The sequence below is a fragment of the Anolis carolinensis genome, chromosome 2 (genome assembly GCF_035594765.1).
Source record: "Anolis carolinensis isolate JA03-04 chromosome 2, rAnoCar3.1.pri, whole genome shotgun sequence".
Taxonomy (NCBI): domain Eukaryota; kingdom Metazoa; phylum Chordata; class Lepidosauria; order Squamata; family Dactyloidae; genus Anolis; species Anolis carolinensis.
Window position 1 is genome coordinate 176,396,523 of NC_085842.1, and position 26,804 is coordinate 176,423,326.

The following is a 26,804-nucleotide window of genomic DNA, read 5'->3' on the forward strand; positions in this document are numbered from 1 at the left end:
TCATGGGACTTAAATTCTAAACTTTCTAGAATCTTAATTACCCTCTTCTAGACACACTCAAGTTTGTTAGTATCCTTTTCAAATGTTGGTTCCTACAGCAGCACACAGCATTCCAGGTGAGGCCTGACCAAAGCAGAATAGAGCAGATCTCTTACTTCCCTTGAAGAGACACTGAACTTCTGTTGACGCAACCTTGAATTAGATTCACTTATTTTTTTGCCTCTACATTACTATTGTACAAATCCTCCCTGTACTCTACTAGCTCGTTGTAGGGTACATTGTCAAAAGCTTTATTGAAATCAAGCTGTATTTAGCCACAGCGTTTTCGTGGCATGCCTGGTTTGTATAAAAAGAGAAAAATTTATTCATGGCTTGTCATGACTCAAAAACAAGTCATAACATGACTAGTTTCCGAAAAGCCCACACTGGTTCTAAGTTACAATAGCATTCTTTTCAAACTCTTTATAGATTGATTTTTTAAATGACATTTTCTTGGTATTGATGCCAAGTGGACAGGTCAATAGTTGGCTTGGTTGTTCTCTCCCACACCCTTTTAATGGTGATGATGATGTTTGCTTGCTATTCGTTTGTACAATCCTCATCTCTTCCAAATAATTGCAAACGGTTATCAACATTGGCTCTGAGATTACTCCTTGCAAGTTCTTTTTGCACAGTTCATCTGGCCTTGAAAGTTTTCCAGCATTTTTCTATATACAGTAGAGTACTATATACTAATCCAATCTTTGCTTATCCAACATTCTGTATTATCCAACGTAGTCTGCCTTTTAGTAGTCAATGTTTTTGTAGTCAATATTTTCAATACATTGCAATGTTTTGGTGCTAAATTTGTAAATACAGTAATTACTACATAACATTACAATGTATTGAACTGATTTTTCTATCGATTTGTTTAAAACATTATCTTTTGGAGCTTAATTTGTAAAATCATAACGTAATTTGACATTTAATAGGCATTTCCTTAATCCTTCCTTATTATCCAACATTTTCACTTATCCAACGTCCTGCCGGCCCATTTATGTTGAATAAGTGAGACTCTGCTGTATATATATTGGACTGGTGTTCCTCACTCCCAACTTTTATTTTCATTATTTTAAAAATAGCCTCTGTTTTGGAAGATGGCTGATGCAAGGGTTGCACATTTCTGCCTACTCGCTGCCTAATAGTACATAAAATATTCCACTGGTGCATATTAACCTTTGGAAATAATGCTCTAAAATTTAGAACTAGATCAGATCTTGAAGAAGAAAAACAATTAAATAGATTTAATTTTTTCTCATTATAAGTGTTCAGCAGCAAAATGCCATTTACAGCTTTATTATGATACACACACACACACACCAAATATCCATGTATTTCACCAGCTTTAAAAAATTGTTGTTTTTTTAAAAAAAAAATCATGTTAGTTCAAACCAAATGGAGAAAATTTTAGCAAAATGTTTTAAGGCTAGTAAGAGTGTACTTAAATTACCATCAAATTAAAATGCTAAAGGAGTGAAACCGGTGGTGGGTCTGTGGGTGACTGTGGATCCCTATTCTTATATATATAAATCTTTATTGAAAGATTTTTTTAATAGAGTAAAAGAAAGGAGGCATAACATGGGGGGGCATTAGGGTTTGGCAGAAAGGGTAGGATAAGTAAACAGACAAAAACAAAACGAACAAAAAAAAACAAAAAAATGAAGGGAAAAAAGGAAAGGAAAAAGGAGGGATTAGAATCAAGGGGGGGGGGGGGGGGGAGATGGTTACTTCCAGATCAACTCCATAAGGGGAGTGTTCATGTATCTTGTTTTCCAGCAGTCTGCTCTCTCCATTCTCTGGTATTTTCTCCTTTCTCCTCTAACGATTTACTCATTTGGAAGCGAAGAATCTCTTCTGATTAAGTCTGTTCCTGAAGTTATGCCATTCTCCTTAAGTATCCATTTTTTGTGTTAAGAAGTCATCAAGTTGCTCCCAGTCTGTTTCCTTTCTTGCTTTTCCATGTTGTTTTGAAGAGCCCTATTCTTATTTTGGAGCCCTATTCTTGATCCGCATGTTCTTCCACGTCGAGGGTATCAGTTTCCAGGTGGAAGGCGGTCTTGGTCAGGGTTGGCTTCACATGCCTTCCTTTTGGCACATTTCTCCCTTTCACCCTCTATTTGTGCCTCTGCAAATTTCACAGCACTGCTGGTCACAGCTGACCCCCAGCTAAAGCGCTCAAGGGCCAGGGCTTCCCAGTTCTCAGTGTCTATGCCACAGTTTTTAAGGTTGGCTTTAAGCCCATCTTTAAATCTCTTTTCCTGTCCACTAACAGTCTGTTTTCTGTTGTTGAGTTAGGAGTAGAGTAACTGCTTTGGGAGACGGGCATTCAGACAACGTGGCCAGTCCAATGCTGGTGGTCTTTGCTTCTTCCAGCATGTTGACATTTGTCCGCCTGTCTTCCCAAGAAATTTACAGGATTTTTCAGAGGCAACGCTGATGGAGTTGAATGTGATGTCTGTAGACCGTCCACGTTTTGCAGGTGTATAACAGGGTTGGGAGAAGAATTTTATTTATTTGTTTGTTTGTTTATTTATTACATGCATTTATACCCCGCCCTTCTCCCCGAGGGGACTCAGAGCGGCTTACATTCTGCCACGAGGGCCAGCAACAAATATACTATAAAACAAAACAATTAAAACACAGTAAAAAGTATACAAAAATTAAAACGCTGCAAGGCAGCGATATTGCACCATCCTCAGTCATTCAATACTGCTACAATTACAGATTTGCGACCCGATTACATCAGCCAATGAGCTTATTCGCTGAATGCCTGGGCGCAGAGCCAAGTTTTTAGTTTTCTTCTAAATCCCAGGAGGGATGGGGTTTGCCGGATATCACTGGGGAAGAAGTTCCACAGCCGAGGAGCCACCACCGAGAAGGCCCTGTCCCTCGTCCCCACCAGCCGCGCCTGCGAGGCAGGTGGGATCGAGAGCAGGGCCTCCCCGGAAGATCTTAAGGTTCTAACGGGCTCATAGGAGGAGATACATTTGGATAGATAGGCAGGACCAGAACCGTTTAGGGCTTTGTAGGTCAAAACCAGCACTTTGAATTGGGCTCGGTAGCATATCGGCAGCCAGTGGAGCTGGCTTAGCAGGGGGGTTGTACGCTCCCTGTAAGCCGCTCCCGTTATTAATTTGGCTGCTGCCCGCTGCACCAGCTGGTGCTTCCGGGCCGTCTTCAAAGGCAGCCCCACGTAGAGTGTGTTGCAGTAATCCAGCTTTATAAACAAGCACCTTAGTATCCCTACGGATGTCCCGATCCTCAAATACTCTGCTTCATTCGGAAAAATACTGCACTCGCAGAGCTCAGGCGGTGTTGTATTTCAGTGTCAATGCTGATTTTTGTGGAGAGGTTGCTGCCAAGGTAGCGAAAATGGTCAGCATTTTCTAATGTTACACCATTAAGCTGGATTCCTGGCATTACAGAGGGATTGGCTGGTGCCTGCTGGAAGAGCACTTTGGTTTTCTCAATGTTCAATGAGAAGCTGAGCTTCTCGTATATTTCTGCAAAGGTGCTTAGAGTGGCTTATGAATCTTCTGAATGCACATAGACTATGTTATCATCTGCATATTGGAGTTCTATAACAGATGTTGTGATCTTGGTTTTGGCTTTCAGTCTGCTGAGGTTAAATAGTTTAGAATCAGTTCGATAGATGATTTCCACTCTGGTGAGAAGCTTCCCATCAATAAGATGAAGTATCACAGCAATGAAGATGCAAAATAAGGTAGGGGCAATGACACATCCTTGTTTGACACCTGATTCCACCTTAAATGGGTCACTTTGGGAGCCATTGTTGTCCAAGACTGTTGCCATCATGTCATCATGGAGGAGCCACAGAATGTTCACAAATTTGTAAGGGAACCCGATTTTTTGGAGGATGGTCCAGAGAGCACTGTGATTCACTATGTCAAATGCCTTTGCAAAGTCAATCAATGCCATGTACAAAGGTTGATTTTGTTCCCTGCATTTTCCTGGCTAATATATAATGAATTGTCTAGCACATTAGTTACAATTCCCATCAAAAATTACTACATAGCAAGAGATGGAGAAAGTACACCCTAGGGACATTTTTGTGGCTGCTATATAAACAAGACCTGATTTGTATTCCATGAAAATAACTTTTCCAGTGTGCTTGTGTTATGATTTCAACATTTTATGCAAAAGTAGCAAAAGTGAAAGATTTAAGAGAACAAAAATTAATAAATTTAACTTAGTGTTTTAAATGTTTTTAAGCAACGGCTACGTTCAGACATCACAAGAAACGATGATTTATCCTCCTGGCAGCGTCTGGCTCACAATCCCAGTTTTAGAATTCCCACAGAGCCTCATATTTCATGCACATATTTATATAAATACAAGTTTCCATAGGAAGGGAAGAGATGAGGATGTCACATATTTAGAAAGGGCTAATGATTCTGCTCTTTGTACATCAGAAGTATGTTGAAGTACAGTGAAGTGATCAGTTTTAAATGCCTCTCTTGATTATAAATAACATTTTCCTAGGAGAGTATTATACAAAACGTAGCATCTTTTACAATAGGAAGCAATCAGTTGACCCAATTCACAAGTGAAACACTGTACTAATTAATTGCTGAGGAAATTGAAGTCTTTCTACTAACTGTAGCATGAGCTAAAATTATTTTTTTTTCCAACCATTCTTCTCTATGGCATTGTAACTTGGACAAATGTAACTGAGATGATCTTTGTCTCTTTTGGAAAGAGTATTCTGTATCTGTTTGCCAGAAGACAATTTTGAAAAACAAAACAAAACAATGTAGCGTGTTTAATTTTAGATCTATTTACTGTGACACTGTCAAAGTTAATATCATTTGAACTCAATCAAACAAAGGAGCTTTTAAGAGTGATTCTAGGGGAAAATGGATTTGCAATAGCCATAGCGGAAATCCACAGAGCTCGTGCAGAGATAAGTGGACATTTACATTATACAACGGGGTTTCTGTCTTTAGAAAAGCAGCAACTTTATGTTATATCACGCTGCTTTTGATACTTCCAAGTTTCTGAAGCATTCTGCCATACAGCATTAGGAGCTGCACTCTGACAACTTCAGACGCCCCACTAGGCAAGTATTAGGGGTTAAAGTTGTTGACTGTTTCTTATAATGAAAGAATTGAAAATCACTTCACCAAATTTCTATACTTACTTGGACAATTCTGAGAGATAGCTTGGATAAGAAAGGAAAGATGCACTGGCAGGTTAAGTGGCCCAGCACCTTTGAGGTATTCTAACACTATATATCCCTTCCCTACTGGTGAAATTACCTATGATGCAGTTGTCAAGCATCACTGATTTTGCCCTAATAGCCGCTACTAAACAGTGGGAAACAGACTTGATATAAATTGTCCTCCTTATCCATTTCACATTGTTTGGAAAACATATGACATCAACTCTAATGTTTGGTGAGTTGTTTCCAAAGTTATTTATCTGCAGAACCTCTACTTTGGCATTGCAATATATATCAGTGTCTGGACCCAGGCTGCAGAGAACCAATAACCATACACAGAGGCCAGAATCTATCTAATATCTTTATTGAGGAAATATATAAAGTTAATAAAAGCAAGTGTAGGAAATAGTTCAAAAGTAGACCTTTCAGGAAAGGTCAAAATTAGTCCAAGGAAACAATGTCCAATATGAAATATTAAGGTCCAAAGTTGTAATCCAATAACCGAAACACTCACTTTGCCAAGCAAAGTGAGGGGAGATGGCAAGGTCCTTTAGTCCATGGAGCTTAATGCAAGGCTAGGAAGCAAACTAGATTCTTGGTAAACAAGGCTTGATTCAAGGCAACAAGAGGCGAGGAGCAAGAACAGGGTCCGTGGCGAAATCCGTGGCGAGGTCCGGGGAACAAGGCAGGGCTGGAAACGAGAGCAAGGTCCTGGAAACTGGAGTAGCGTAGTCCACACACAATCTACTCCCGAAGCTGACGAATTGACTCCGCAAGGAATCCTTGTGGCCAAGCATCTATATAGGATCTTGTTTTCCCGCCAAAGCAGACTTTCTCTGGGGAACAAGAACCGAAACCTAAACTGTCCAGATGCAGGACTCCTTAAACTTTCCCAAGGGAACCAGACTTGATCATCTAATTGTCTGGCAGCTATTCGGGCGCTTCGGCGAGTAGCCTCCCGCGCGTGTCTATCTTGATTATAATAAAGGCGGCGAGAAAATGGGGGAGATTTCTCCTCAAGGCTTGTTTGTGTGACTTCTTGTGGGCAAACATCCTGCAGCTGCAAGGGCTCCAATTCTGGCAAAAACGGTGGGAAACCCAAGTTTTCCTCTTCATCTGTCACAACAGTACTAGGAACGGGACTACATGGCCCATAAGTCATCACAATCAGCTTGGGGTTGTTGTGCATGGAAATGGCTTCAGGTTGGGATGGTAGATAAAGGTAAAGGTTTTCCCCTGACATTAAGTCTAATCGTGTCCGATTCTGGGGGTTGGCGCTCATCTCCATTTCTAAGCTGAAGAGCCAGCATTGTCCGTAGACACCTCCAAAGTAACATGTCTAGCATGACTGCATGAAGCGCTATTACCTTCCCAGCAGAGCACTACCTACAGATCTACTCACATTTGCATGTTTTTGAACTGCTAGGTTGGCAGAAGTTGGGGCTAACAGTGAAAGCTCATCCCGCTCCCTGGATTAGAACCGCCAACCTTTCGGTCAGCAAGTTCAGCAGCTCAGCAGTTTAACCCGCTGGTTGGGATGGTAGTAGGGGTAATATTTGTTTAGGTATATTTGCATGAAAATTAATTTCTTTCATGTTAATATTTTTGCATGTAGAAAGCTCAAAAGCAGAGTATATGCAGTTCCAGTAAATGTATATTTTGTTTTGTTTTTCTATTCTGGGAGCTACCCTGGAATGGGAGGAAAAAGTAGAAGGAGCCTCTTGAGTGGTCAAGGCTGGATAGAGAAACCTTTGGGTGTACACTGCTGACTCCTTTAAACAATGAATTGTTTATTGATGACTGCAACATTTTTCTTTCAGTGCTGAGAGTAAACCTCATGGGTTCAACCCAGATGTTGTTATGCTTAGACCACATCCAAAGAAATCACTAAAAATTAAGTGAATCATACCTGCCTTTAGTTCCACTGATTTCCAGACAAATCCATTTATTTCACCTCTAAATATGACTATCTAGTCACAACCTCTGAGGATGCCTGCCATAGATGTGGACAAAACGTCAGGAGAGAATATTTCTGTAACATGGCCATACAGCCCAGAAAACACACAACAACCCTCTGATCCTGGCCATGAAAGCCTTCGACAACACATAATGCAATACTGTTTCCTGAACATGCCAATTTGAGATTTTTGTTAGATGTGTGAATAATCAAACATGCAGGCCTCTACTGCACCTAATGTACTAAACCGTATAGCCCAGGAATAGCATTAACACTTGGGTCTGTTTACTCAGCTTCCCAGCAAACATCAGTACCCATTCACATATTTAAAAAGAAAGTATTTAGGTTACCTAAGGACTAGGCCATTTCCTAGGACAGGCAAGAATATTCACAGTGATGTGTCAATTTCAGGATCAGAACTATAGAAATAATAAAATGGTTGTTTTCCCATTGCAAAATAAAAATGGGAAATAGCTTTTAATTTGCAACCAAAATGGAAGTAACACATGGAAACCTAAAACTAGTTAATGAAACTAATCCAAATATATAAAGAATTAAAATGAAATTAAAATAATGTTTCACATGGCTTGAAATCCATCATTTAAATCCATCATCCACCTTTTATACTGGAGCAGCAATGAGTATTCAATGTGATCAATAGCTTTTGACACTAAAATAATAAGCATATACATATTTCTTAACTTTGTCTGTTTGATAACTGTTTCCCCTCATTTTTCTTTCATTTCCTTAGTTTATGGCTGTCCACTATCCTGAAAAGAACATACTCAAATAACATATTAGCCACTGCTTGTACTTTGAACAATTCATGACACTTTACAAAAAGAGCAATACATCAAAACACACTTTAAACACCAGAATTTCATATACTTACATCAGTGTCTGGTCCCTTGTCTGCTCCAGGACATGAGAAGGTAACAAATTCATGGCACCTTTTGTGAACCACAAAACAGCAAACTGGAAAAAGAAGGAAAAAATATATAGGTGACTATAAGCTTTTAAATATAAGGGTCAGTTTACATGTATGCAAGTGTCTGCTAAACCAATTTGTCTTGTGAATTGTCTAAAAGACATTCAAATGACAAAGCCACTAACAAATTTTCTGTTGTCTTTTTAAAGACATAGGTTTAGGTGTGTATTTCCAAAGATATGTAACTGATAACATTAAGTTCACAAAGCATGAGTTTCGATTAGAATGGCATCCCATAAAACCTTGATTTATGATGGACAATCAGGAACCTACAATCTGTTCAAAAACTTTTAGCTGATAAAGGAAACACGGTTCATATGCCAACATGACATACTAGTTGGTTTAGCATGTAAATGGTCATCCTCAAGACAATTTAAATTCAGCTTTAGAGCCTTTCTAGAACACTTCTTGTGTTAACAGAGTAATTCCCTGACTGTATGCCAGGAGAGAAGGGCTAGAGTGTTGTAAAAACATAATTTAGCAGTTTAAGATTTAAAGGAAATGGAAGTATCCACCCACAAAGGATGCTTCTTGCTGAGATGCCACCTGACTCACTGCTTTGGGCTTGCCTCCTTTCAAACTAGCTACCATCAGTAGTGAGTAATTTCTGCCACGCTGGAAATAGTTGCATCATCTAATTCCTCCCAATAAAGAAATGTGGCATCAGTAAAATTCTAAGAAAGAGAGATGTATATTGTACCTCTGCACAAATAATTCCCATGGGCTCCCAAATCGGAGGGCGCAAACACATAAGTGTGAGATTTTCAGAAAACAGGTGGAAATGAAACATGGCTGTTCAAACTCACTACACAGAAGTCCAACATAGCTTCCATACCAAGTTAGCACCTTGCCAAGAATGCAAAGAGCGCATTAAGAACCAATGTAATGACCTAGGTCTGCTCTCTACTTTCACTGGGGTTAAGAGCCTGTAAAAGTGGAAAACTGTTAATAAATTGCTATTTTTAAGGAATTTCTAGGTTTTCCAGCATGGCCCTATGGACAACCTTGGCTGGAAAATGACCAGAGAATTGCACTTACAGTAGAATCATAGAATCATAGAGTTGGAAGAGACCTCATGGGCCATCCAGTCCAACCCCCTGCTAAGAAGCAGGAAGATGACATTAAAAGCACCCCTGACAGATGGCCATCCAGCCTCTGCTTAAAAGCCTCCAAAGAAAGAGCCTCCACCACACTATGGGGCAGAGAGTTCCAGTGCCAAACAGCTCTCACAGTGAGGAAGTTCTTCCTAATGTTCAGGTGGAATCTCCTTTCCTGTAGTTTGACGCCATTGTTCCGCATCCTAGTCTCCAGGGCATCAAAAAACAATTTTGCTCCCTCCTCCCTATGACTTCCCCTCACATATTTATACACGGCCCTCATAATGTCTCCTCTCAGCCTTCTCTTCTGCAGGCTAAACATGCCAGCTCTTTAACCCACTCCTCATACGGCTTGTTCTCCAGACCCTTCATCATTGTAGTCGCTCTCCTCTGGACATTTTCCAGCTTGTCAACATCTCACTTCAATTGTGGTGCCCAGAATTGGACGCAGTATTCCATGTGTGGTCTGACCAAGGCAGAGTAGAGGGGGAGCATGACTTCCCTGGAGCTAGACACTATACTCCTATTTATGCAAGCCAAAATCCCATTGGCTTTTTTTGCTGCCGCATCACATTGTTGGCTCATGTTTAACTTGTTGTCCACGAGGACCCCAAGATCTTTTTCCCATGTACTGCTGTCGAGCCAGGCGTCCCCCAGGACCTAGAGATTCTTAGACAGGTTTTTTCTCTTGAAATCCCTAAGAGAGGTTATCTCTCTAGAAATCCCTAGGTCTTCCACATAAGCAGAGGAAGTTGACCATAAATTCACACAGGAGGAGCTAGAGATTTTTAGAGAGAACCAATCATATCTGTGAATAATCAAATCTGCAAATGTCACAACTGTAAATATGGAGGGACAACTGTATAATGTCCAAGGCCACCTGATAGCTTTGTATTAATAGTGCCTTATTGTACTAAGGAAAAAGGAACACAAGGCAAAAGGGTGTGTGAGTAGTTGAGTGATACACCCTTCTGCCCTCCTTGCCCTTCATGGATAATTCTCAGGCTAGACCTCCAGCTCTTACCCTTACTGTTTGATAACTATAAAAACAGGCGATGGCAAATCACTATATTTGAATGTATTACAAATAGTACATTCAAGAATGTTTTCCATTATTAACAAATGCCACGTATGCTTGAGTTTGAAGTCTTTTGCTACCTCATACCTTCATCTTCCTTTGAAAAGCTCAATTATTAATTGTAGATTATAGTAAATAAAATTAATGGTACATTACAGTAATGTTATGCAGCTATGTTCAGGAATTAAATATCTTCTCACTTCAGACTCTATTATTATTACTAATACCACTCCTAATTAGCAATGCACAGACCTATGTCTTTCAATCCCGGAGATTTAGAGATTTATCTTTGTACTTCGTAAAGACAGTATTGTTCTGTGACTAAGAAATATTAATAATGAAGACATGCTGCATACATTTTATTTAATAGTAAAGCATATATATTTCAAATAGTGATTTGTGACCATGTCGTTATCTTCCCGTAGAAGCAGTACCTATTGATCTACTCACATTTGCATGTTTTCAAACTGCTAGATGGCAGAAGCTGGGGCTAAAAGTGGGAGCTCACTCCGCTCCCCAGATTCGAACCACCAACCTTTCAGTCAACAAGTTCAGCAGCATGCTTTAATTACCCTAAAACCTTACAAGATATTGGCTGCATTTAGACCTCAAGCCTACAGATGAGTTAACCAGCTACACATAATCTGGCACAATCTATAAAAACTAAATGGTTTCAACATGACAAAAAAGAAAAAAGTCATTGAGGGTAGAAGAAACAGGGCTCTTCATCATCTCTCTGTAAATTAAATTGATCTTTCTGTTGCATCTTGGACAACTCGCATACAATCCCACCTTTCTCCCCTTGTTCAAGCACAACAGATGAACTCCCATGAACATGCACACATCAATACCAGTGCAACCCTTCATACAATGTAGCTAAACAGTCCACGAGCTAAGTAGTAGGTGGAGAAAATATGGGAAATACAGAGGTCACATTAGCACAAAAAAACTGATCATTGCTGTTCTTTCCTTTCATGTTTTCCCCCACTTAAGATGGATTGTTAAGAAGGGGGTATGTCTTCACCTGAGACTGAAAGGGTATGACTTACCCAAAATTACCCAGTATGTTTCCATGGCTGAGCAGGGATTTTAACCCTGGTCTCCCAAGTCATCAACCAACACACAAACCACTACTACACCATGCTCGTTTTAATGTCATAGAATGACACTAAAACAGCTGAAGCATAATAATAACATAAACTTGTTTTGGTCTGAATGGTCAAAGATGGCTTGCAAATCAACAGACCCTTAAAAACAATATTCTCCTGGTCTTCTTTGGATGATATCTTCCGTCACCCTTAATCACTTGCCATACTGTGTGTGACTGATGAGATTGACCTTCCAGAAATGTGGAGGATAGCCAATCAGAAAATACCATTATATGCAGCTGAAGAGAACATAGTTGATCATTAAAAATGTACAACATATGTGCTCCCAAATCTACTTGACCATATGAGCAGGGGGAAAGGACATTTAGAAACAACAGCAGAGGGCAAGATCTCCACCATCTGTAGACACTCAATTTGTGACCTAAAAAATGGTATGCTCTGACATTCTTTTCCAGGATCCTGTCTCTATAAATATCTCCAAGGAATCTCTCCATAAGCAAATGAAGAACTCTTAGAGAAGGAGAAAGTGTTGCTAAAAATACAGTCTGCAATTCACAGAACAATCCAGTATCCACCATCATTTGCAATTAGTATTTCCATAATACAACAGGGGATATGTGGCATTCGCACACAACTGGCAGGAGGATTCAAGCACCCAAGAATTCTGCCACACAAAGTCCTATGTGTATTTCCAAATATGACCCAAGCCGAAATGAAGATCGAGGAGTAACCCAGCACTGAAAGACATAATTTTAAAAATAAATAAATAAAAAGATTTTGGAAAGAGAAGCATTGCTCTCCAGGAGCAGACTGCTACTTTAACTGGCACAGTCAAAGGTCCTGTCCACGAGCTTGCAAACAAAAGAGGCTCACATCATCAAGCCACCCATTTTTGAAAATGGTACAGTTTAGGCATTTGAGTCATGTGAAGGAGGGCGCCAAAGAAAAACACAAGGGAGTTTCAAATGCCAGGAATGTTTTCATTCAAATCTAAGAATGAAAAAAGCTAATCTTTTTTTCTGTGAAAAAAGAAGGCACTTAAAGATTATAATTATACCCATGTGTAGTCAGGAATTCATGGAATAAAGTGGGATATATATTAAAGATAAACATAATTAGATTGGGTTCTCAAAACTGGTAAATAATATACATAAGACATCTTTACTCCTAAAGGGTTGTTCTGTTGGATGAAATACTTATCAGAAGTAGAGAACATTGTGATCCTGGGTTGTAATACCTATGTACTATAGATGGTTTTTGTTTTGTTTTTCTCGCGTTAGAGGCGACTTGGGAACATACGGCAAGTTGCTTCTGGTGTGAAAGAATTGGCCATCTACACAGATGTTACCCAGGGGACGCCTGGATGTGTTTCCCAGCAAGCTAGAGCTGACAGATGGAAGCTCATCCCGTCTCACGGATTTGAACTGGCAACCATCAGGTCTGCAACCCAACCTTCAGGTAAACAGTTCAGCCAGCACAAGGGTTTAACCCATTGCGCCACTGTGACTCCTTACTATAGATGATCACTATGTCTAACTCAGGTTTTCTTTTCATGAGCTGATATAAAGGGAAACTATCTTTACAATTTCTATGCCTTTCTTCTGTTATCCATAAATGTAAACAACTACAATGCCATCAATCTTTATAGGTACTTTAGACAAATACAATAATTTATATGTTTACGATAACACATGAAAGAGACCATTTGCAGAGTGTGAGGGTTTTTCTAAAACACACATATACACATAACTAAAACCACTCCAAAAGAGAATAACTTTGATGCCAATAATGAGGGTAATTAGAAAGGAGGAATTTTGCTATTTTTAATATAACAGCACTTATTTGCTCCAAATAGTTAATTTATTATTCAGAACATGGATGTTTTAAGGTCAGAGTTCACTGCTTCAAATATTCAAAACACAAGATGTTTGCTATCAAAGCATTTTAATCAGCAGATTCAATAAACACAAAAGTATTTATTGTGCTGATATCCATCCCTCATGTTGTTTTCATTCACTTTAAAAACAAGTAATCTGCCAAGCACTGCTCCAGCTCAATTTGTGTTCACACTAATGGGAGTTTTAGAAGATAAGTGGATGCAAAATAAAGCCCTAGATCATTCAATCCACTTAAAAAATGAAGATATCCGAATGGCATTCTGCTCAATCCACAAAATAGTTTTATTCGTTAAGGATATATACAGAATGATGTTTCAAATCTGCATTAGCCATTTTGACTGAAATCTTGTGCACAGTTTAGTCTATGTGTGTCTAAACTCCAAAAATGATATCAGTTCTTCTGACCAATTGTTAGAGTTAAAAAGGGAAGAGGAGAAGGAAGAGGAGGATATGTAGAGCAGAAGTAGATGGGCAGAAAAACCAAATGTCCAGGTAGATGCAGAAAGACAGAGGAGCAAAAGCCCCTCTGCCCACCCCCATCCTTCCCGTAACAATTCTTGGCAGATACGAGGGTTGAATGAAAAGTAATGCCTCCGCCTTTGTAACTCCTCAACAGATGGCAGTACTGATATGCGGCAGGTACTGGTTTGTTCAGTAGACTCTTTTCTACAGTTCCATTTGGCGGGAAGCCTTAGCATTGAACGCTTGCGTTGTTAAAGTGCGAAGTATGGAACCCTGTGCAGATGGTTGGTCAACGCAACTTAAGCAACATGCAGTCATTGAATTCTTGACAGTAGGTGTCACCCCAAAAGAGATTAATCAGAGAATGCAAGCTGTTTATGGTGATTGTGTTGATGTGAGTACTGTGCATCATTGGGAAAGTAAGTTTAAAGATGTTGAGGTGGGAACATCTGACTTGCGTGACAAACAGAGTTAGACGTCCTGTGACAGCAACCACCGAGTTTCACAAGCAAAAGGTTGACAGATTGATTCAGGACAATCGTCGTATCACTCAGAGAGAAATTTCAAGCATAATTGGCATTTCACAAGAATGTGTGGGTCACATTATTGCTTTGCTTGGTTGTCGGAAGATTTGTGCACGATGGGTACTGTGAGACGCTGGTTGCGGAAACAGAGTGTTGACTTCTTCCTTGACGACTTCAGAAAACTTGTTCATCATTGGCAGAAATGTATCCAATTGTCTGGTGATTTTGTGGAAAAGTGAATAGTGGTAATTAAAGAGCACATTCTAAGGATTATTTCTGTGTTTGATTTATTAAAATATTCCTATCCAAACCCAAGTAATTAAGGTAGAGGCTTTATTTTTTCATTCAACCCTCATACTTACTTTTTAGTAATTTACTGTATAGCTTAAGACTTAATTGTGGTATTTTGCTTGTCCACAGTACTAATGAAAAGTCTTTGTGCCAACACTAAAATGCATTTTCCTTATTATTTCCTGATACTTTCCCAAATCTGGTATCAGTATTCATTCTTTCATAAAACCTAAAGTGGCTTTTAAAGAATTCAGAGAAGTTACAGACTCACATCACAAGAACACAAAACAATTTTCCATAACATCTGCTTCAACCATCCCTTTTCCTCCATGACAGAGATAGCAAACATGATCTCAGATCAATCCAAAGACACAGCGGTGCAGAAACTTTATCTGACATAAAAAGACCATATTCAGGTGTGATACCTAAATTGGACTTTTCATTTCCTGTGCCTGTTAGAGGAGGAAACAGGTAAAGCTGAGTTCACTGGACATCTGATCACAAGATATTTGTCTTCTATCACATTAGGAATTGCCAACCATAATCTGTTCCCAGGCTGCAAGGCATATTATGGTACGATATATCAGAGGTCCAGTACCTGGCTACATTTCACCTTGTAGCCTAATCAATAGATTTGTCTGGATACCTTGAGTTCTATGCCTCTTTGCATCATCTACTCTTTTGGGAAAAATTATGAAACAACAATGCTTTCTAACCTTTCTTCTAGCCTACAGTGGTTACATATAAGTACAAGCAATCAGATCAGTGCTGTCCTCTGATCAGACAGGTCAAATTAAGCTTCAGAATTATAGATATTACCATGAGAAGTTTTTGAGTACAGCAAATGAAGACATCTACATGAAGTAGGAAATGCCATCTTTGGAAAAGGTAGTGTCATAAGGAAAGTGATGTTAACATGCAATCATGAAGGACGCCAATTCAACCTCAGCTGAAAGACTTCCAAAGATAGATACTCCACCATCCTCCAAGGAGATCTACCTTTAAGGCTTGTCCCTTCTGGACTTACAGAAATGAGAGGACCTAACAACTGTATATGCTTCCAATTACCAACACAAATGGTATAACAGTGTTCAGGATTCTGCCTAACACTAGCCCCATTCAGTGTTACAGGCAATTAATGGAGAATGACTAGAAACATCATAAAACAGGTAATACTGAGAAAGAGCATTACGGTCACTCACAAAACATATAGCAACAAAGCCTCCAAATCAAGTGAGACTCGGACCAGATCCAACATAGATCTATCCCTCAAACAACCAAAAAAGAACATTGGAGGTTTCCATTCATCTGGGGCTTGGGCTAGTAGTTGAGAGTGAGAGGGAGGGCTGAGAGGGAGGCTGGCAGTGCCCCTGCCCATCCATTTTGATCTCGGATCAGCACAGGTGGTATCTGACTGCCACCCCACCAAAAAAGTGGGATTTTGGCTGACCATCTGGTCTCTACAGTGAGTCAAGCAGGCATTTTAGGCCTGTGTGGAAGCACCTTAGTGGGGAAACAACCCAAAGCTTCTACAGTCTGCCAGATTCAGGTATTCCATTTAATTCAAAATCTAAGTCATTTTAAGGACTGGATGTTCTTGAATTAATGCTATATCATCTCCACTAACCCCTTCATCAGTCCGAGGAGGGGTGAGCAGGGAGAAGCTGAGTGGACCATCTTACCACATTCCCTACCATCTTTCACCATCTTCTGGGATGGCCACCCATCTCACGTCCTTTCCCAGTCTTTTACATGCTTTCCCCCGCTTTCTCAAGTTTGGAGTCTGATAACACTTGACAGTGGAAAACACTGTCATGACCATGCACTAAGGATAATGTTCACCAGAGAAAGGCCATGGGCAGAGCTGGAAACCTATTCAAGAGCATTTTAATAACTCTGCACTTTCAAAATACTTTCCACATGTAAAAGAACAATCCTTATCTGTTATTACCACAAAGAGGGAAATGAGAAGGAAAAGAACAATGTAGTGTTCATTTTTCACCCTTCGGGGAGGGCCAATTGCAGATTAATTGCCTTCTTGGCAAAATGAGCTATTATTGGAGGAAGTTCCAACATTTTAAAAGAAATGTCGAAATGCTATTTGGTCCCAACAGTTCAGATCACTTCACATATTCATTTTACAAAAGTTCTGAATACACAGATTTCAAGAGAGAATGTCCAAATCATCCTTGGCTCTTTGCTTTGCCAGTTGGCAGCTGCAAGTAAAAAGGGTAAGGCAGACCTCCTGGTAAAGCCAGCTACCAATTCTTATGCAATACCTTTAAGCATAAACTGGAATTGTTACTCTTTGAACAGCAACTCCCAGAATCCCCCCAACCACATGGTCACCATGTTTGTTGGGGGAAGATTCTGGGAGTAGCAATCCAAAAAAAAAAAAAACATTTTTAAAACCTTGTTTTTAGTTCTTCTTATGTGACCCTCATGAGCTCTTCCTCAATCCCTCTCCTTACTGAATAATTCAGAAAGATGGGAGAAAAAAAAGTTTGTGAATCGAATTCCCACTTTAATATATGGCTGTGTTTATATGTTTGTGGAGTTCTTCTAGATCACAACCTGTGGCCCTCCAGGTGTTTTGGACTTAAACTCCCAGAATTCCTGACCAAACAACAAGCCGGCTAGGGCTTTAGGGAACTGGGAGCCCAAACACCTGGAGGGCCACAGGTTGTGCCTGTTCTAGATGGTGTAGGCAGGTCCAAATTCAATGAGTCATATAAGAAAGACAGTAAGTGCTTCTTTCACACTGAGATCATTAAAACATGACCTTACTACCCTGTTTCTCTCTTTCAACATTATTTAAGTGGAGAACTATATGCCCTGGGAAAGTAGGCACCTAAGTGCATTAATACTGTGGGACTTTCTGTCTTGGTCTTTCACCTGAGTTCAGATGAGTCAGACAACATCTACCTGGATTTGTCTGCTCCCAATATGTTTGCAGTAATGAGCTGTTTACTCTCTGCCCTTCCAATGCCACGTTCTGAACATTTCTGACCTTTCTTGACTGCATCTTGGCTATTAAGATCTGCCAGCTGCTGTCCTTGCTTCTGCTGCTAGTTGTTATGAATCAAATCAGAGGAAAAATACTCTATTCCCAAAAAGAGATAATTAGCTCACTGGATACACATATGCCACGGTTAGCTCTCTAGTTATTTATCAAGCATTAATTTAGTGCTGAATGAGGAGGAAAGTGTTTTCTCCCTTCTCTCCTCCTCACCCAGCCTAAACATACAAAGAAGAAAGACCAAGCTGCCTGGAGAGAGCTATAATCCCCTTTGCCAGTTGAAGCAATCTAAAAGGTTACTCCTGTGCACTTTGCAACATTCCTGTAAGCATTTAAAATATAATAATTTGAAAGCAGGAGTATGCACAGAAACTGCACTGTTCCAAAGGCCAAGATTAGAATAAAACCAGTAATAAAGTGCCAAGTTATACAAAGTATAGTCTGACTTCCCAGCTTGAAAGCTGCCCTGCAAAGAGACGGCTAACCCAGCAAGATGCTATTAATGCTGGTTTTCTTCCTTTCTGCTCCTGGGCCAGCAAAAATACAGTATAACAGCCAATCTGCAAAAGGCAGCTGAACAGTTCTCCCTTTTCAAGCTGCATTGGGAACAGTGATATCATTTCCTCTCATTACAATGAAACGTTCCGATCTTTTGACATTTGCCATCCCTCCGCAGAGCAAACTGTAGGGACATGGATGAGGCTGAGTTCTAGTTCTGCCATTTCCTTCTGATTGTCAGACATAATTATCACGTCCACCACTTCTTTGAGGCTCCCAATTTCACTTTCCAGTGACCTCAGGTAAGAGGGTAAATACCATCTATACATCACCTAATATGTATTTTCTTTTAAATTACTGTACAAAACAAATGTTATACCTTTGGTCTACATTTTCCCCATATATTCATTTGAACACTGTTGTTGTTTTTGTTTATTCATTCAGTCACTTCCAACTCTTCATGACCTCATGGACCAGCCCACGCCAGACCTCCCTGTCAGCTGTGGCCACCCCTAACTTCTTCAAAGTCAAGCCAGTTACCTCAAGTTACTTTGAACATTATGCTCAAAATTTTGGGTGCCACCTTATCATGTACTCTTTTACTGTCTCATCTTTCATCTCGCGTTTCATTAGAAATTTATTTCGTTTTTATGCAAGCATCATCCTTACACAATAATGAATAATACTTATTTCTCCAACCTTTGTGGCTACTTCACTCTTATCTTAGTTAAATCTATCCTTAAATTGCAAATAAGCAAAGGAGTTAAGATCTTTGCCCTCCTTGAAAAGCTTATCTCTTGATTTAAGCTCCTAGCTGTCATGTTCAAAGTACAAAAGATAATCATAAAACAATCATTTCTTACTTCTAACCATTCTTTCCTTTTAAAAAATAAAGCTTCCTGCAGTGAGGTGGCTATACCTATAAAATAAACATTCTAATACAATTATTTTTAAATTCCGCATATGCCTTAACCTTGTCATGCCAAGACATGAAATTTTAAAACCATTTCCAAAATGCATTTCTGTGATCTGGAAATACAATTTGACACAATTTTTAAATATCGTTTTGTTCCGTATTAGATTACATCTTGGTTACAGTTTGAGTCTTCATGAAAAACCACCTCCGTGCTGTAAGAATATAACAAGCATACCTTCATTCAAGGTTCAGATTGAGCACTACTATTGGTTAATTGGTTAATTCCTGCATTTTTGACAAGCATAAAAAAACAGAGTTGAAACTTTCATGGCTGTAAACCAAAATAACTTCACCAAACAAAATTTCTAAGTCTTTGACAACAAATTTTATTTATTTACTTGGCTGTAAAATTTTGTGTCAGGTTTTATCTCCATCTTATTTCAACGATTGAAGAAGACATATGAAAAGTGAGCAACTGCAGCACTGGAAAGTGAAAGCCATGAAAGTGGAAGGTAGGCTGTACAATAAACAATAAATAGATTAACCATTTTGTAGGAATTCTTCCAAATTACCTCTGAAAACCAAATCTGCAAAGTACAGGTGGCAATCATACAGCCCTCCAGATGTTACCGGATCCGGCACTGTAGCCAAGGTTCACCAAATTTTGAACATACATTACTTGGGTTTTCTCAATCACAAAGGAAAAGAAAGGAAAAATCACAAAGGAAAACATATTCCTGTTTGTTCAAATGTACTACATCAGAACAAAAAAAATTGAAAACATTTTTCTTACTTCACACTTGCTCAGTTCACTTGAAACAGCTTGCTTACTATATGGGATTACCAATTCATTCATCTTTATTTTACACCAATTGGATTTTAAATTTTTGAAATGGGCATTATGGGATACCAGTTTTGTCCACCTACATTGCCAAGACCCAGAAATACATTTCTGTTCCTCGTGACTCATCACCTTCAAAAATAATTCTGACAGTCACAGTGCTATTTATTGTTATGTTCTACTTGAATGAAAAGGTATGTGTCCTGCTTTCCTCCCATCAGTTCTTTACAAAGATGCTGGTGGATGGCAAATCAGGATTTTGTAACAAATTTGCACATGATCATGAGCAATCAAAAATTAATGGTGAAAGGTGCCTGGAATTGTTAAGTATATCCATTTCCCGCCAGTTCACACATTTTAAGGTAGGTAAAGGCATTCCCCTGACATCAAGTCTAGTCGTGTCCGGCTCTGGGGGTTGGCGATCATCTCCATTTCTAAGCCGAAGAGCTGGCGTTGTCCATAGACACCTCCAAGATCATGTGGCCGGCATGACTGAATAGAGTGCCATTACCTTCCCACAGGAGTGGTACCTATTGTTCTACTCACATTTGCATGTTTTCAAATGGCTAGGTTGGCAAAAGTTGGGGCTAACAGGAGGAGCTCACCCTGCTCCCTGGATTCAAACCACTGACCTTTCAGTCAGCAAGTTCAGAAGGTTTAACCTGCTGTGCCATTGAGGGCTCCTCATACATTTTACTGGAGGCTTATTAGGAATGTCTGCGTTTCTTTAAAAAAATCTGAATTCCTTTTTAAGTAGCCCCTTAGTCTTCCTTGTTAATCATTATATTACTCTAGCATTGACTATCTGCCCTGCAGGAAGTGCCAAGAAATGAATTATTATACACTGCACATCAGCCAAGAGCTACATAAGAAAAATGAAATTTTGGCATGAGATATTTGCCAGTTTCCTTGTACATCAATGCTGCCTGTGAAGGATCTAAGAACTCTTGTCTCTGATAAATTATAATTAGGAAAAGTTGCTTTAATCTAGAACTGTAATGATAAATGAGTATTGAAAAGCGCATTCACTGCACAATTGCCAATCTTGCCCAAATCACTTGCCACACTGTAAAAAGGAGCAGAACTATGATGGAGCTCTAAGACAGTGACCCCTCGGAAGAAACAAATGATCTGTCATCTTCAGATTTGAATTACCATTAATACATTCTCATAGACATGCTTTGAGCCGCAGTGGCGCGACGGGTTAAACCCTTGTGCCGCTGGGCTGCTGACCTGAAGGTTGGGTTGCTGACCTGTAGGTTGCTGATTTGAACCCATGAGACAGGGTGACCTCCCATCTGTCAGCTCTAGCTTGCAGGGATATGAGAGAAGCCTCCCAGCAGGATGGCAACATATCCAGGTATCTTCTGGGCAACGTCTATGTGGGAGGTCAATTCTCTCACACCAGAAGCAACTTGCAGTATGTTCTCAAGTCGCTTCTGGCATGATAAAAAAAATAGACATTCCTTGAAGATTCTCCAAGTTTTCAGATTTCAAAGGCTGCAGTGGGATTGGATTATGCGGCCAGTAATGCAGCCTGAAGAAGACAAATATGATGGGAGAGGCTTTGTATTTATCTTTTAATCTACTGCTTCACAAACCATTATTTTAGTGAGTTCAGTTCCTCCTAAAGTTATTCCTTTTGGTCACATATATTCCAAGGTGTTTGTTATTATATTTGCGATTAGTTTATAAAAACAAATTACTGGATATCTAGTTAATGGCTTTCGATCGCCATACTGAATGTATAACTTTTTCAAGGAGTTTTGTCCCAGAGGGACTGATTCCATACGTGATGGATCACCTTTTAAAAAACACTGTTCAAATGATATTTTCAATCCCTGAACACTTCTATATAGGATAAGATTGGAAATGGTTTTCAAGGTTACATGTTCTTCACTCACTCACAAAACTATAGGCTTATTCATCAATTCATTAATTTATTTACTGTTTTTGGGGCAACACAGGGCACCTCAAGGCAACTTTCAAGTAAAACCTTAAGAACAATTGGAAAATCTGAAACTATTACAAAGCAATATGGGAGAGATCTCAGAGGTATACAGAAGTGTATTTCTATTTTTATTTTTGGACATCTAAAAGATTCTAAATATGTTGATAGTAAACAGGATTTGGGATGATAAAATAAAAGGTGATTTGGGGGAACTTCACTAAGTATATAAGGGCATTCAGTACCAAAAAATGAAAAGAGAAAGGGGGAATTTCCCCAGAGAGCTGATAGGGAAGTAAACAAAGCATCTAAAATTAAAGTGTGTTTGGGATGGCATACTCATTGCAGATCTATTTAACCCTATGCCTAACTTTTACAACAGTTGAGACTTGGTAGAAAATGATAAATACAAATGTTTATAAGTGATAAATGTAAAGGTTAGGATTTATCTATCCTATAGACAATAGGTTTATTAAAAAGAAATATTTGTAAAAGGATAGGTAAAGGTTTTCCCCTTACATTAAGTCTAGTCATGCCCGACTCTGGGGGTGGTGCTCATTTCCATTTCTAAGCCAAAGAGCTGGTGTTGTCTGTAGACACCTCCAAGGTCATGTGGTCGGCATGACTGCATGAACTGCAATTATCTTCCTGCCGGAGCAGTACCTATTGATCTATTCACATTTGCATAAGGATGCTTTCAACTAAATCTAGTAAACATCTCTCTAGTAAACATCTAACTGAAAACTTCTACATGAAACTACTAGCTGGCTATATATTACACATCGGTCGTTCCCCCATGTATCACAGCTTTATGCTCAAATAGCAAAGAGGCAAGTAGCAGGCAATTTATATATTTATAATGAGCCAGCTTTGTTTTAATGATGGGACTGCTTTGCATTTAAATTTACACACGATTGATGTTTCATTGGATGCCCATTTAGAAAGAATTACTTTCTCAGTAACTGTTAATGTATTATACATATAAATGCACAATATTGACTCAAAGGGGCCAGCATCTCCTAAAACTTGTCGCAGTCCTTGTTCAAAACTGATTAAGAACTGGTAACTGGTATAAGTTAGATATTCAAACTACCTACTTAGAGGAAGAGATTGTTGGGGAAAAGAGGACTTACTTTGACACTGCTGGGTAAATGCAGAATGAAGCTATCTATTATCAGAGTTTAGAAATAAAATTGTAGAAATAACAATATTTCATGGAACTGATAATGTTCAAAGCTCCACGCCATGATATACTTCTAGTGTCCTTCTACTGGCCAACTTTCTTTGGCCCAGTTCTTTTTAGGAGTCAACCCAGGATTTTATTAAAGTATCTGATCTTATTTGTTATTGATCTGTATTTATACTGTTGTGTTTTATATTGTCTGTTTCGCCTGGGCATGGCCCCATGTAAGCCGCCCCGAGTCCCCTCAGGGAGATGGAGCCAGGTATAAAAATAAAATTATTACTATTATTATTATTCTCAGAATCTCTAAATAAGGTGAGACAAGAAATGAGTTTCAAGCTTATACAGCAGAGTCTCACTTATCCAACACTCGCTTATCCAACATTCTGGATTATCCAACGCATTTTTGTAGTCAATGTTTTCAATATATCGTGATATTTTGGTGCTAAATTCATAAATACAGTAATTACTACATAGCATTACTGCGTATTGAACTACTTTTTCTACCAAATTTGTTGTCTAACATGATGTTTTGGTGCTTCATTTGTAAAATCATAACCTAATTTGATGTTTAATAGGCTTTTCCTTAATGCCTCCTTATTATCCAACATATTCGCTTATCCAACATTCTGCCGGCCCATTTATGTTGGATAAGTGAGACTCTACTGTACTTGCTTTTTCTTGTGTGTACTCTCTCTGTACATTCTCTCTGTACTTTTAGAAACTGGATATACTTGAACAAGGGCTCTACCAACCTAATGATCCACATTCTACTTTCACAGAACATCTCAGGGCCCTTCCAGGACGCTGATCCCAGGTTTTCTGCTTTAAACTGGATAATCGGAGTCCGCACTGCCAGATAATCTGGGATAAACAGAAAACCTGGGATACAACACCTGTCTTGAAGGACCCTCAGTCACTTAACATGGGCTCTTCTAGTTCTGACACCGAAATAGACCAGAAAAAATAGAACTGAGAATTCAAGACTCCTACAGATTACATGTCTGTGCATAGAAATTCAAAAGTATAATTTGAATTTGGTTTTTGAAGAATCATACTTAAGTTAACATTGCTTCACGGGGGGGGGGGGGGGGGGAGTGTGTCTTAAGCGCTATTGTTGCTTGTTTGAAGAAATGTTAGACCTAATTCACACAAAGTTTCTCTCATTAATCTCCCTCCCTGCTTTCAGTCATTTATTATGTAACTGTTAAAATTAATTAGGAGTAAGTGGAGCTTTGTACTCCTGCGGGGGGAAGCTACAAAGACCTTACCTACTGTGATAAGCATTCATTATGAACAAGATAAAATAATCCCTTTCCAACAGACCTGAAAGCAACCATATCACTATCATTATTCTATTGGAGCAACAAAAATATCATAGTCTGTAAGAAACAGACATGGGAATGCAACACCAGAACCTAATGCATGTACTCATGTGTAACTTTAGAAATTTTGATCAAAAAGTTGCCCCAAAAAAACAGTCCACTTATCCATGGGTCAATGTAAATATTGTACCTTAACACTTATTGAAAGAAGAAATGTTACTCAAAGAAGAAACCAAACATTAACGTTAACATTCTCCTAGAATATAACACTTCCTGTATAACATCAATGGCTTAAACCCAATTGTTAGTCCTAACAGAAATAAAACTACCACTTGCAGTGGTCTCAGTACTGGCCTATGATGCTGGGGACTGGGAAATGAATGGCCCACTTGCTCATAGAAACACATTGGGTGGCCCTGGCCAGGTCACTCTCTCCCAGTCTCAGAAAAAGGTAAAGACAACTCCCTCTGAATAAATACTGCCAGGAAAACCTTGTAATACCTTAAGGTTTTCAAAAGTTGGCAATGACTTGAAGGCACACAACAGCAACAAACCTTGCAGCCTTTGTCCCAAACATAAATCATAATGCCAGAGACATATTGTATTTTGCCTGTTCTTGTAGACATCTGACTTTCAAACTCTGTGTTGTAGTTGACTTCATACTTTAAAGGGAAAAAGATTTATATGCTCTGGGGTAGACTGTGGCATCTGTCCAGGAATGACATTTGGAGTCGGGGAATTCCAACTCACAAAGGGAACCACCCAGTTTATGGTTAGCAAAGTACTGAAGGCATGTCTTCAGGAGAACCCACACTCCATGCCAATAGTAATATTTCTAATATTATCCAGTCTTTAAAAAGATTGGTGCAACAACACTGTTTTTCTTCCAGCTATGAAAGCAGCAATTGTGAAAAAAGGCAACTTTTAATTAACCTATTAATATCTACAAATATTGGCAATCTGCTAATATGATAGATTCCCTGCAGGAGCAATATATGTAAACTTCACAATTGGTATACATTAACTGTAACAAAAAAGAGAAAAATATATAGTAGAGTCTCACTTATCCAACCTTCGCTTATCCAACGTTCTGTATTATCCAACGCAGTTTGCCTTTTAGTAGTCAATGTTTTTGTAGTCAATTTTTCAATACATTATGAAGTTTTGGTGCTAATTCGTAAATACAGAAATTATTACATAACGTTATAGTGTACTGAACTGCTTTTTCTGTCCATTTATTGTAAAACATGATGCTTTGGTGCTTAATTTGTAAAATCAAAATGTAATTTGACGTGTAATAGGCTTTTCCTTAATCCCTTCTTATTATCCAACATTTTCGCTTATCCAATGTTCTGCCAGCTCGTTTATGTTGGATAAGCGAGACTCTACTGTAGAAGAAACCGCTTATGCAATGATATCAAAAATGTATTCCTGTGTGAAACAAAAACAATTTACTTAAGGGGAACACATCAGAAAAGAGCAGCTATTCACAAATACATATGTAATGTCAATATTGACCAAGGAGGATTGGTCACCATAACTTATCTCTAGAATTGTGTATACTTTGGTACAAATAGAGGGTCTTTTTAGTCCACTTTCTCAAACACACTAATCACCATAACAAAACATCTGTTCAAAAATATATATACTATTAAAAGACTAGCCAGTGGGAAAAAAACAAAGGCATTCAAACACCTTCTTAAGAATGCAATTATCACAGGAAAATGTAGAGTTCATTCAACAGCACAGTTCTCTGTATGCTTACATGAGAAAAGTAAATAGAAAATAACACACCAGACTGCAAGATACATCTTTAGCATGGCAAGTGAGATCTTTTAAGTTGAGTATTCTGGCATACAGCTTCATGTTCTGGATCTGTAGAAAATGAGGGCTCCCCATTCTTTTCCCAACAAATGTAAATACACAAAAAATCAGTATTAAACACTGGTAAGAAGTCCAGATAACGGCACTCCATGCAGTCATGCCGGCCACATGACCTAGGAGGTGTCTACGGACAATGCTAGCTCTTCGGCTTAGAAATGGAGATGAGCACCAACCCCCAGAGTCAGACACGTCTGGACTTAATGTCAGCAGAAAACCTTTACCTTTTATCTAAGAGATTCAAAGACTTCTGTGTCCCAAGTAGAAAAGGAACTGAAGACTAAGAGATATTGTACCAGTTATTTATACATATGTTTGGCAGTAACTGTTAGATGCTAAACTATGCTGTGAGAACCGTAACAGCACTAGAGGCAGATGTGCCCTTTGCTGGCAGCAAACTCCCATTTCTACCACTAATCAGAGGTGACATCTCTCGCAACCAGTGTCTGAAAGACAACACATGAATATGACAGGGAAGATTACATGCCTCTGTTACATTTTGGAAACCTGAAATCCCAAGGGCCTGAAGTGGCAAGTACATTTTTAAAAGCTTCCCATAGTCCTCAGA

At 39.0% G+C, this 26,804-nt stretch overlaps 1 protein-coding gene across 2 annotated transcripts in view; it reads right to left on the reverse strand.

Annotated features, from left to right (window-relative positions):
- The window catches only part of prkca (protein kinase C alpha), a 245,602-nt gene that overhangs the window by 127,612 nt on the left and 91,186 nt on the right, over window positions 1–26,804 (reverse strand). For both annotated transcript variants that reach the window (XM_062971147.1, XM_062971148.1), the window contains exon 3: window positions 8,071–8,153. In XM_062971147.1, coding sequence (XP_062827217.1) covers window positions 8,071–8,153 — 83 coding nt within the window. The remainder of the gene's footprint in view (window positions 1–8,070; window positions 8,154–26,804) is intronic.